The 12,430-nt window shown below is 42.2% G+C and overlaps 1 protein-coding gene across 3 annotated transcripts in view; it reads left to right on the forward strand.

The window, feature by feature from the left end:
* The first annotated feature begins 644 nt into the window (after positions 1–644).
* The window catches only part of KALRN (kalirin RhoGEF kinase), a 543,871-nt gene continuing 532,085 nt past the window's right edge, over positions 645–12,430 (forward strand). The window contains exon 1 of one of the 3 annotated variants that reach the window (XM_088146453.1): positions 645–1,078. In XM_088146453.1, coding sequence (XP_088002579.1) covers positions 1,006–1,078 — 73 coding nt within the window. In that variant the 5' untranslated portion in view covers positions 645–1,005. The remainder of the gene's footprint in view (positions 1,079–12,430) is intronic. The other 2 variants (XM_088146450.1, XM_088146449.1) reach the window with 2 other exon arrangements.

Below are 12,430 nucleotides of genomic sequence, written 5' to 3' on the forward strand. Positions count from 1 at the left end.
GCTATGTCCCCAGTGAATGTCCTTAAGCACCTGAACGTTTCCTCGCCTCCCCCCACCCCTTTTTAACTCTTCCGCCCGAGAAAGAAACGGCGTTAATTGCTGTTTCTGTAAATGGAGGCGACTCATCTAAGGGCAGCTGGGCGGGAGGCAAAGGTGGGCTGCGGGGAGAAGCCGGGCGTGAGGAAGGTGGCCACAACACTCCGAAGGTCTGAAAGAGGAAGCCCCGAAAGCTCGGCTTCCCTTTCTCAGCGAACGCGGCGCCCCACTCCGCCCTTCTTTTCCTGCTCCTCTCAGGAAGTCCTGCCAAAGCTGTTTGCAACAATGAGAATTCAAAGGAGGCGGGAATGGGCTGAGCACTGGGGACACCCTTCAGCAATAAGCCGGCGGCGGCGACGGGGCTCCGCCAACACTGAGCTGTCACCTCTCTCTCTCCCACCTCGGGTGGGTTCGGCTGGCGTGCTTCGTCTTTCTGGCGGGCGGGGAGCGGCGCGGCTGAGCGAAAGAGTCCCGCAGGGGCAGCGGAGGAGAGCAAGGGGGATCGCCGGAAAAAACTGGGGAGAGGGGTGGGCGAGGACGTCCAGAAAGCAGGTCTGAACAATAGAGAGGAGGGAAGGGGGGTGGGCAGAGCCGGAGCGGCGCAGGCGGCGGCGGCGGCTGCCGCTGCTGCTACCGCTGGGGGAGATAGGGTTGCGGTGGGTGTGTATGTGTGTGCGTGTGTGCGCACGCCTTTGAGAAAGAGGAGGAGAGGACCCCTGCCACCCCACTGGGTTGGCAGCGGCGGCGGCTCCCAGCAGACACTGTGGCAAGGATGGGAAGTGCCGAAGCTGGCCGCTGAAGACGCCTCCATCCCTCTCCCCTCCCTCCTTGTGGCGCGCGCGCGCGCGCGGGTGTATCTCCTCTCTCGCCCCTCTCCTCTCTTCCTCCACTCACTGGATATTACCCAGCCGCCGGGATCGCTCCTGCTGCTGTTCCTGCTCGCGAGCCCCTTTCTCCCCAAGCCCAGCCATGAACCCCGCCGAAGGGGCAGCGGAGGAAGGAGCAGTCCCCGATTCCGAGGTGGACGCCTTTTTCCGAACAGGTAAAGCGGAGGGACGGCGCGGCCAGGCAGGGGCCGGGGAGGGGTGACAGACGAGGCTGCCAGCGCCCAAGCGAGACCTGGAGGCGAGGTTTGGTGAGGTGTAGTCTTCTCTGGGGATGGTGTGCGTGGCGGCGCGCGTGAGGTTCGGTTCCCTTTGTTATGGGGGAGGCTGAGGGGTTCCTAACTGGGGATCCTTCTTCTTGACTCCCGCCTCCCTCCGATCCTCTGTCTCATCTCCCGCCCTGTATTGTTTTCCTTGTCGTTACGAGCAAAAAACAAAAAAACCGCAACTTCGTATTTTCTCCCCCTACTCTGGTACTACGCAAAACGTCTCCCTGACAAACGGTGCTTTTTGTGTGCTAGGCTTCGGTGTGTTTCTACGACGGAGGATGGGGGCTCTGCGCGGGGGGGGGGGGGGACAAACTGTTGGCTGTCAATCAGTTGCAGAAGGCAAGACGAAGCGGACGGATGCTGTGCTCGCTTCAATTTCTTATTTCGTGTTGGGTTCCGTTTAGGGGTGTGTGGGTGTGTGTGTTCCTGGGTTTCGTGGCTATTGGAGCACTAGTACTGTTATCAATTAATTAATTAATTTAAAGAGGATTCTGCTTTTCACTCGGAGCGAGCGATCTTCGATCACTTTTGCACAACCAAGAGAAGGCTGGGTTGCTTACTCTCTCCAGGATTCCCTGCTACAGTTTGAAACATCAGTGCAGCCTATTCAGCCTCCAGACTTTTGGGCGTAAAAGCCCCAAGTGAGGGATGCAAGGATGCTGTGTTGTCTTTTGCGTTTCTGGAGAAGGCAGTGCCCTGGCTTTCTGATCACATCTTCTAAGCTGATGTATAGATCAGGTCTGGTGATGGAGCCAGAGGCTTAGATATTAGCCATCTTTAAGCTGCTGCTACAATATGACATGTTACCTTACCGGGTTTGTAAAAGGAATAAGAATTGTGGGCGGGGAAGAATATCTTCAACAACCACGATTTACTAGTGTGAAATAGAGAGGGCATTTACTCTATGCTCTCAGACCTCAGTAGTTGACATAATTGTAAATGCACTGTTGCATCCTCTTTTTCAGCATATCTGACTGTTCTGTGTATGATGATGATACTGATGATGTTTTTAAATAGCCTCCATGTTTTCAGGTATGACTTAGGCACTTGGTTAGCCCACCAGAGCTCTGGTAGAACTCAGTGGGGCTTTAACAATTTATGAATGTTTGCTTGAAAGAGAAGGCTTTTCTTGTTATGAACTTCACCGTCAGGTCTTTGAGAAGGTCATCATAAAGGACATAGCAGGGGAATTGGTGTTTGCTCCTTAGTTCTGACACCCGCAGTAGAAGTGTGAGTGCAAGTAGCTTCATTTCTCTGAAAGTGCACAGGAGGAGAGGGCTTGTGAACTATGCCTGTATATGCAAGAGGGAGCTTGTTTTCAAATGATGTCCTTAGTCCTAACAAATGTACAAGAAATGTTGTTCTTCCTTCAGTGTCCCCCTGACCCACTGACAGAATTTTCCCAAAAGTAGGGAAGTATTCCAGGCAGTTGTCATTAAGGACTGCAAGGTATTCATTAGTTTCTTTAGATGGAGGCTTGACCTTCCTACACGGCTGTTGTTTTTTGCTCCTACAGTGACAGGCTGCTTTGCTTTTCCAGCTGCTTTTCTTTTCTTCTTAAATTCAGCCCTGATCATCTGTCCCATCCAAGGTTCCTCCAGCCACATCAGACCTTCACATTATCCCCACAAATTTTCAAGAAGTTTATTCTTGTTGGTCCAATGATAGGCTTCCCCCCTCCCCACCCCCCACTGCCATCCACAGAAGGTTACACCCCACTTATGTGAATATGCTTTGATCTCAGAGGATAAGTATAATAAGACATGACTGTGTTTGTATCTCATGAGCTGCTTGGAGTTGAATGATATTTACTTATTGAAACCTTAACAGGGTGACTAGCAAACTAATTGTAGATTTCTCATGGCTTTCTGGAGTACAAGTGCCCTTGGGCTATGTATGGTTTAAAAGATACCTTTTAAGAATTTTTTACAAATCTTACCAAATTCAGTATCTTTAATTCTTTCACTGACTGTTTACATTGAAAGGGAATTTCTGAATTCTTTTTTGAAGTAATAATCTGATCAGACATTTTGGGCCCAACTACAAATTCTGTGCCAAAATAATCTTGTTTATAATTCAGATTAGGAGTCCTGTGGATTTGGTATGTGTGTATATGTATGGTTTTGGCGTTCAGATTCATTCAAAGAAACTTTTGGGCATGCTGTGTAGAAATAGTGATTGTGTTCCATACAGGAATTTACTATTAATTTATAAACCCCCCAAATACCATTCATTTGTAGTGATCAGGTAAGGTAGGGTTTTAAATTAACAGGAACAGTGGTCAGTGAGAGAGAGATTGTCAGTGAGTCAGTGAGGCTTGATTCTGGCCTTGGGCTTGAAATTGACAAAGTCACATTAACTATTACTGGAAAAGTCATTTGCCTAGAGAAGTTTCTCTTTCAGTTTGTACAACTTTTTCTTAGTTGTATATATAGGTGTTCAACATATTTAGAATTGTTATTGTCAGTACTGATAGGATCTAGGAAAGGGGATGAGGTAGAAGAGCACAGAGCAGTCAGTAGCTTGGTCAAAGAAATTACTGTAGTCCAGAAAACTTTACAAGCAACTACAAGCCCTAGTTAAAAGAAAGAATAATAACTAACAGCAAGGTTCACTGCTACCAATAGAAATGTTATTTAAATAAATAAATAAATAAATAAATAAATAAGAACACATTAATAGAAAGAACTGGGGGCCTTCAGTCTATAATATCGAGCTTTGATTCTGAGGCCTTCTTAGAACTTTTTTAGTCACAGGCTGAGTTCACACATTACATTAAGCCATAATATGGTTTCTTATTTGGATTAGCTTGCTATGTGAATATACCCATTATGCCCTATTCCATGCAAACTAGGCCACCTTTTTGTTTAATAAACAGCGGTTTTAAATTTCTAGTTCAGTGTCATGTGTGAAGTCAGCCTTCTCACACTTGGAGAAACCTAATTTACCTGACAGTGGTCGGAGTGCTGGAAGGGTAAGTTGCTCTAAAGATGCTGTGGATTTTCCTTTCCTGAATGGGCTCAAACCATTGTAAATATTCCAAGTGAACACTTGCCAAGCATGTCCGTGAAGTTAGAACCATCGCTTCTGCTTCTCCTTGTCTCAGCTCCAAGGCCCGGAAATTCACCTCAGAGAAGAAAGGCTGAGGATGGCAAGTATCCAAAGGCCCAGCAAAATACTTTTTCATGCTAGGGAGTCTAGGATTTGTAGCCTCAGTCTCAGTTCATACAAAATAAGAAGCACTCTCGGAGTGCCTACCACAACATCCGGCAAGATCTGACACAGAAAACATGTTCTAGATTCCATCTTTAAAAAGTATCATCTAATGGGGCCTAGGCAGTATCTTTTTTTGCCTCCCCCCCGCCCCCAGCCATTAGGTTAGGAAGTTTGGGCTGCTGTGAAAATTTTATAAACGTGCTAGGTATGTTATTCTCTGCGTTATCTTCTTTTGTTTGTATTATCTTGCTTTTATCTTGTACATTACCCAGAGTTGCTATGAGTTGGCTGGCGTAGAAATTAGATTTATAAATAAATAAATAAATAAATACGTTCATACATTTCCTGGAGCATTCTCTTGCTGCAAGGTAAGTTTTTGGGGCAAGGGAAAAAGGAGGTGGCCGTAGCTTTCGGCATGAAGAGAAGCATAATTTTGATTGTCCAACTTGCAGAAGTTGTAGGAGGAGTGCTATATGACAAAAAATCTGAAAAATCAGATGCAAAGAATGGCTAGAGTGCAGGGACTGCACTCTGTAGGGATAGAGTAACTAGAGTGGCTAGATCTAGATACTCCATGTATCTAAAAGTGTATGCCTTTTAATAAAAGTTGTTACTTGGCAAAAGGTGCTACCAAACTCCTTCTGACTACTTGCAGAAGATTTGTTTATCTTACCTTGGTCCTACTCTATTAATATGGTACTGTAATATGGGTTTTGTGTGTGTATGTGTGTATTTGGGTCAGTGTGTACTCCTGGTGCCTGCTGGATTAGTCCCTGGAGTTTTCCTGGCAAGGTTTTTCAGAAGTGGCTTGCCATTGCTTCCTTCCAAGGACTGAGAGAGAGAGTGATGGCCCAAAGTCACCCAGCTGGCTTTGGGCCTAAAAAGGGCAGGACTAGAGCTCATGGTCTCCCAGTTTCTACCTGGTGCCTTAACCACTATACCAAACTTGCTTTCAGTATGTAATATGTCCTGCAATAAAGATTTCTGAAAGAGTTGTATTGTGCCTCTTTATATCCAGTAGAGGTCCTCCACTACAGTGGCCAAGATAGTTTTCCTCTCATGAGTAGGACTGAAATTGGACTGAAGTAGATCCAATTATAATTATCATTTAGTATATGGAGTTGATGTGTTACTGGCTTTTCTAGTATCTTTTGCCAGTATTATAACTGGTATATTCACTAGTGAATATTTATGGTTCATGTGATCCCATCTTTAAGAGAGGTCATCATTCTTCAAGGAAGCACTAACAGTATCTGAGAACCAAACTGAAGGAGCAGCTATGGCTGTTTTATGGTTTGTCAACTCCTCAGGTGATAAAAACTGAAATATACATGACAACTTGCTGATATGTTATTCTGCCTATGTTAATTTCTGACTCTGACAGAACTATGGAGTCCCATTTCCTGCTCCTTGAACCTTTTAATGAGTGATACCAGCTAATGATGCTGGGACTCTTTGCATGCAGAACATGTTTTCTGTCACTGAATTAGTTCTACAAGGTGTCAGGCAGAAGCTTTTCCCATCATCTGCTATTTGACGCTTCTCTTAAAAAGAGGTATCAGAGATTTTCTGGATGCAAAGCAGATGTGCTCTATAAACTCCCTTCCCTTAAAATGCTATGCCACACCATGTCATGGGCTCAGCTAGGTATAGCCAAAGGGAAGCATAAGCATATTTAAGGCAGAAGAACATTGGTGGAAGAGCAGATGACATTGGTAACACAAACACCCAAATGCCTTGGCAGCAGCTGTAGAACAAAAACAAATATACCATACAGGCAGGCTGCTATTACCTTGAGACTAATATGCTGTCAAATGCCTAGATAGTTAAGAAAGACCTAACAGTACTAGATGATAAATTAGCACTGAATGATCATGTTATTAGGCCATGAATACCATAGTAGTAATATTTACAGTACAGTACAATATGGTAGAGTAGGAGTCGCTTAGAATTTATTTATTTATTTATTTCATAAGTTTATAGGGAGAGACAGTTTGGTGTAGTAATTAAGGCATCAGGCTAGAAAATGGGAGACTGTGAATGCTAGTCCTTCCTTAGGCATAAAGCCAGCTGGGTGACCTTGGGCCAGTCCCTCTCTCTCAATCCTAGGAAGGAGGCAAGGGCAAACCACTTCTGAAAAACCTTGCCAAGAAAACTTCAGGGATGGTCCAGGCAGTGTCCAAGAATTGGACACAACTGAACAGATTAAAAAAAAAAAAATTATAGCCCCCCCCCATCCCATCTATATGACTCTGGGTGGCTCACAATTAAAACAGAATAAAAACAGTAAAAGATAACCAGAGTTAAAAACAACAAAAATAACATAAAAATAGCAGCATAGAAGACTTATAAATCATTTAAACAAGCCTTGACATAGGCTCACTCATGCTATCAGGACCCCAGGCTCAATGGCAAAGCCAGATTTTTAGTGCCCTGTGAAAGGCCAGCAATTTCTGGAGGGATGATGTTCCGGTGGATGGGCGCCACCACAGAAAAGGCTCTCTTCCTGGGTCCCAACAGATGGTGCTCTCTCACAGATGGGAGACCTGGAACAGGCCTCTCCTGCCAGATCTAACAGGATGGATAGACACCACTGGGGAGAGATGGTCCCATAAGTAACCTGGCCCCAAGCCATGAAGGGCTTTAAAGGTAATTACCAGCATTTTGAATTGCACCCAGAAGCATACTGGTAGCCAATGCAGCTTGAGGAGCAGAGATGTCGCATGTGCCGAATGACTGGCATGCATAACTGCCTTCATGATTAAGGTGGCATACAGGTTGATTGATGGAATGACTAAATGAATGAACAAATTAAATAAAATCTTAGTAATGATTCATTTATGTAGAGATCACAACTTATCTCTTATACCTGACTTCTCTACGTATCTACTGGGGCTCTGAAATCTTGTGAAGTAAGTACTTTTCAGGATACCAGAGTGTGTACAAAGCACCTCTCTTTAGGTCTGTAATGGAGAAACTTTTTATTCCTGGCTTGTATGACTGCTTCTAAGTTGCTTTGAGATGTCTTCTCTCTGTGTGTGTGCTTCTGAAGCATGGTGACTCTGATGGACACACATGCAGAGACAGCCAGAAGCAGCTTATGAAGCAGCTGTCCAAGTCTGGAAAAAGAGGTGGCTTCTCTAATGATTTCCTTTGTATGCCCTCTCATACATTGTGAAGAACCTCTTTCACACAGCCAGTGTATCTGCACAATAAGTTTTGCTTTGTCTTCTTCATTTCTGTCAGGTTGGATTCTATGCTGACTTCATTATTGTATCTGGCTACACTGAGTCAGGGTTTGATTTAACTATGATTTGTTGATCAAATTGCCTGATTAATAGATTGTGAAGCCAAAAGTCATGCTTTACAAACCAGAGTTACTAACCAGATTTGAACCAGCCACATTATGGCTTTTTAAGTCTGCATGTAGATATTTTAAAAATAACTGATTAAACCTGAGCATGTCACTTTCATTTTTAATCAGTTGTTAATTCTTTAAAAATAATATTTTAGATGCAAGTTTATTCATTTGAGCTCTTAGAGTACCTTTGTGTGAGCCTAAGATTATTCAAATGTTTTGGATGTTCTTTGGGCTACTTTGATAAATAGGGCTATACATAGATTCCTACTGTACATGCGAGGTAAAATCTAAATGATTTTGTTGAATGTAACAAAAAAAGTTACATATATCTTCAAAAGAGAGAGGGTCTTTAATACTTAATATCAATATTGTTTTCACTGCAATAAGAGATTTGTAGGAAAATTGGTACTGGGTATTTCAGCAATTTCTTAACTAGATTTTCTTTAAAACAGAAGAATATTTAGTCTAAGTTCAATATTTATAACAGAGAAATGCCAGAACAACACAATACAAGCGCACAAATGCCAAGAAAAAGGAATTATTCCATCAGTACAGTGTAAGATGTCTTTTATTTCTCAGATTATTGTTATGTAGCTGAAGTTGGGTGTTGGCTGTAGGAAGTTATATGCCCAGGCATTATTTTGAATGACAAAATGGGAAACATTCTCTTTTTTATAAAGCCATAAATTATTCTCTTTGTGGGCTGTTTTCCCCTTCTTTCTTTCATTTCTTGTTACCATTCATTGATGTGTCAGGGTTATTGTTTTTCTGATATTATTCATATATGGACAAGTGACTGGCAGTTCTATTACTAAATAAGTTGGAAAAGAATGATTGGCAGTGGGTGAGCGATTTGATCAATAGAGCTTCTTGAAATTATGTCTGTTGAGAAGGATTCCTTGAGGCTGAAGAACTCTGAAGCTCTTAATAAGTCATAGATGTTGATTCAATCTGTTTGTCTCTGGTGGTGGACTCTGCATTTCAAAATGTCTTGATTTTTATGCTTTCAGACTTCGTAATTGATCAGGTCAGCTTTCATGATATGCATTAATCAATGAGTCTGAGATCCAGAAGAGACAGTAATATTTTGGCTATGAATCCCTCTGTCAACTTTAACATTGTTGCAATCTTCTCTGCCTGCATTGCAAAGCAGACGCAGATGCATGGAGTACATTGATGAATAGAGTTGAAAGTTTCAGATGGTTTGTTTGCTGTCAGTTGGGCATAGAACTTAGTACAGCCTGGCCAAATCTCTGCTGAATTAAAGGCCATGCAGACATGGCTATGCTTCCTTGTCTGTTAGCATGTTAGAAAGCAGTCATGGAGGGTGAGTACAGAGGGCCATACATCAAATGTTCTTCCCCCTCTACCTGTGAAGCTCTGTTAGCATGCATTCTTCAAGTAAAATAATTGTCACAATAATTGTGAAAGGATCTCAATGGAAGATTCTTCTCCAGCACACATGTGTTCCCTGGTTACTTGTGAGACATGTGTACAAAAGCAAACAGTGCACTCTGTATATGATTGGGGAGCCTGGAAAAAACATGATTCCTAATTCTGTGGAGGAATTCTCTGCACAGATAGGCAATCAGCGGATTGCCTATTGGCTTCTTCTCCTGTGTGTTTTCCCTCTGCAAATGCAAGTCATACAAGCTCTTTTTAGCTTCTAAATTCAGTTTTATCTTTGCCTTTGCTGCAAATCCAGCACAGGCAAATTCTTTCTGAGGCTATTTTGCAGTCCTACATGTAGTTATTTTGATTATGTATCACCTTTCTCAAATTTTGACTGGAAGAAGCAGACAGCTGTTGAAATGGTAAAAATATGGAATCTCTATTACATTTCATCGAGGGTCTCTGCATACTGGCATCATCTTAAATATGGAACAAGAGGGACTTATTATTAGGAAAGAAAAAGCGTGATTGGGTTATACATCTGACATTTCTTAGATATGTCTGGTTATTTAAGTCTTAGATATGTCTGGTTATTCAACTCTGAATAACTGTTTGCCCAGGAATCTAAGAAAGCTAAAATGTATAGCATAGCTTTCTTGTTTTTAAGTAGGCAGGAGCAGCCACTGAATAGCTTTCCCTCATCCATATCCCCAAACTTATTTCCTTCTCCTTCTGTGTCCATCTAGAATCTGCTTCTTTGTCCTATATTCTCCCAGTTCTTCACTTCCCACTCCTGTCCCTGGTGTTCTCTAACTTTTCTTTCTTCTTCCTTTGGTCCACCACTCTCCTTTGCCTGTGCCCACCCATCACATGCTTCTCCAATATCTTGCTGTCCATCTGCTTTCCTGCCACTCTTCTCATATCTAATTAGGGCCACTAGCTCAACATCCAGTTTTTTACACTCCTATCCCCAGTCTAGGATCTTGCCCTTCCTAGCTCAGAATCCAGCCCCCTTCTCCTCCCATCTCCCATTCCAGGACCACGTTTCCTTCTCTTCCATTCTTGTGATGGCTATTACAGAAGGGGATGGGCAATGAATCCTTTTCATTGGGGTTCATGAGGAGGGCAATGGGGAATGTGAGAATGGGCACAACTTGAGCTTTGAGTCTGGTACTTGGTGGCCCCAAAACTAATGAGACTCCACTCCAGAACTAAACTTGATTTCATTGCATATGTACAGAAAGTTCACCTAAAAACAAATGTGATTACTGTCCAGTCATTTTTTTTTTATGTTAACTTATAAAGTGTAATTTTAGATCCTTGGGGAGTCTGTTTTGAGAGATTCATGCAGCCTTGATTTCTCAGCTTTTACATTTCCAGTATAATATGTTAGAATTAGTTAAATTGATCCAAAGTGCATATCTATCATTGGTGTTTCAGTCCTATGCAGAGGAAAGGCTCTGAGTATCATAGTGGCTTAACAAGAAGTAAAATAAATAATTGCAATTCTTTCAAGGAGAAGCCTTCACTGGAGACATTCTCTTTGGGACAGATGTGTTTGGGACATTAGGAGCCAACATGAAGTAGTTTGTTGCTTCAGCTGTTTGGCCTTGCAAGTAAGCTTTAGTATAGATGAAAAAACCTGCCATTTTAGTAACACACCGTGACATATCCTTGTATTGTAACTGTAAGTATTTATAAGGGTTAGGCTTTATTAACCCTAATTTCCCTGTAATTTATTATTTGAAGCATCAGCTTGTCTGAAGATCAAGTAAGAGGCATTTGCTCTCCTATATTCTTTGGAGGGAGGTCCTGCATTTAATAATTTCTATACCTAGAATACCAGTCCTGGACTAAATTGCATAGGATCCAGGACTTTATGAAATGGATTTTGAGAGCAGAATTAGAATATTGCAAAACAGGCCTGAGCACAGAACAGGAAGAGCACATGAAGGTGCAATGAAGAAAGAACTCTACTTTAGTAGCCCCTTATATGTCAAAGTCCTTTATTATGCCATTTATACCCTACTTTTCCCTTTAAATAAGTAACCTGCTCCTTTTCCTTCACAGAATTAAAAAAACAACTATCTATTATTTATTTACCTTATTTATTAGATGTAGATCCTGCCTTTCCTCCATGAACTGAAGACAGCTTATACAGAGAGCTCCCCTCATTTTATTCTCACAACAACAATCCTGTGAGGTAGGCTGGATGGAAAGAGAGTGACCGACCCAATGTTCTGTGGTAGAGTGGGGGCTTGAACCTGGGACTCTTCAATCCTAATCCAACAATCTAGCTACTACATCACTGACTTTTACAATAATTCACAAAACACAGCAAAGCCAAAAGCATTAAAAAACTGAAATGAGCAATCAGTCAACACAATTAATTGACAATCAAGTCAAATACTTTAAAAACAGACAAAAGAAGACATGTCTTCAAAACACCAAAAGAACACAGACACCAGCCTTGTTCTCATATGTTTAACTGGGTCAAGGAAAGCTTGTGTGTTATATGAACACCCTAACCCAATCCTCTACAGGGTAGAGGGGATTAGTTTTAACTCCAAACAACTCCAGGGCTAAATGGGGCTAAGCTAACTATTTCAGCCAGTCATATTGTTCAAATACAATTCAAATGGTTAAGAAAGCTTTAATTCCCTCTTGAATAAATGAAACAGAGAAATGGAACTTCTCCAGGAATTCTGTGATCTTTTCTTCATCTGTGGGTGGAGGGGAGGGTGGAAAGAAAAGTGTGGGTACTATATCGTTAAATGACACACATACATACACCTTGACCGGCCAGCCTCTTTTGCAGTGGCTGGAGGATTTTAAAATGGCTGTTGTCCTGTTAATTAAGATGATGATAATGTGCTGCTGGCAGAAAGGGATAACTCTTTATCATGGAGAAACAACCAATTTTATCACCCATGTTGTGTGAACATAGTTACTGAGAAAGATGCCTAATCTTTTCAGGCAGAAGTTTCATTGTTTCTTACTTCCAAAGAATCTATCTTTGTATCTTGCCAGTAACCAGCCAAGCCTCTGAAGGCAATTAGGTCTGTATTAACTTAATTAATAGCAGAATAAATGTTTTGTGCAAACACGATAGCCCAGTCTGTATTGTAATAGAAACAGGTTAGTTTTAATCATTGAGGTTTTTGGGGAGGGTCATCCCACCAGCCATGCATGAGTACCATAATCTAACATCCCTGAGGCACTGCAGTGCACTCTTGGGGGAACTGCAGGAATTTTAAATTTTCAAGGGAAAC

This window comes from Python bivittatus, unplaced genomic scaffold (assembly GCF_059951505.1).
Source record: "Python bivittatus isolate LINGU-HERP-01145 unplaced genomic scaffold, Pbiv_v1 ctg000480_np1212, whole genome shotgun sequence".
In the NCBI taxonomy this organism is placed as follows: Eukaryota; Metazoa; Chordata; class Lepidosauria; order Squamata; family Pythonidae; genus Python; species Python bivittatus.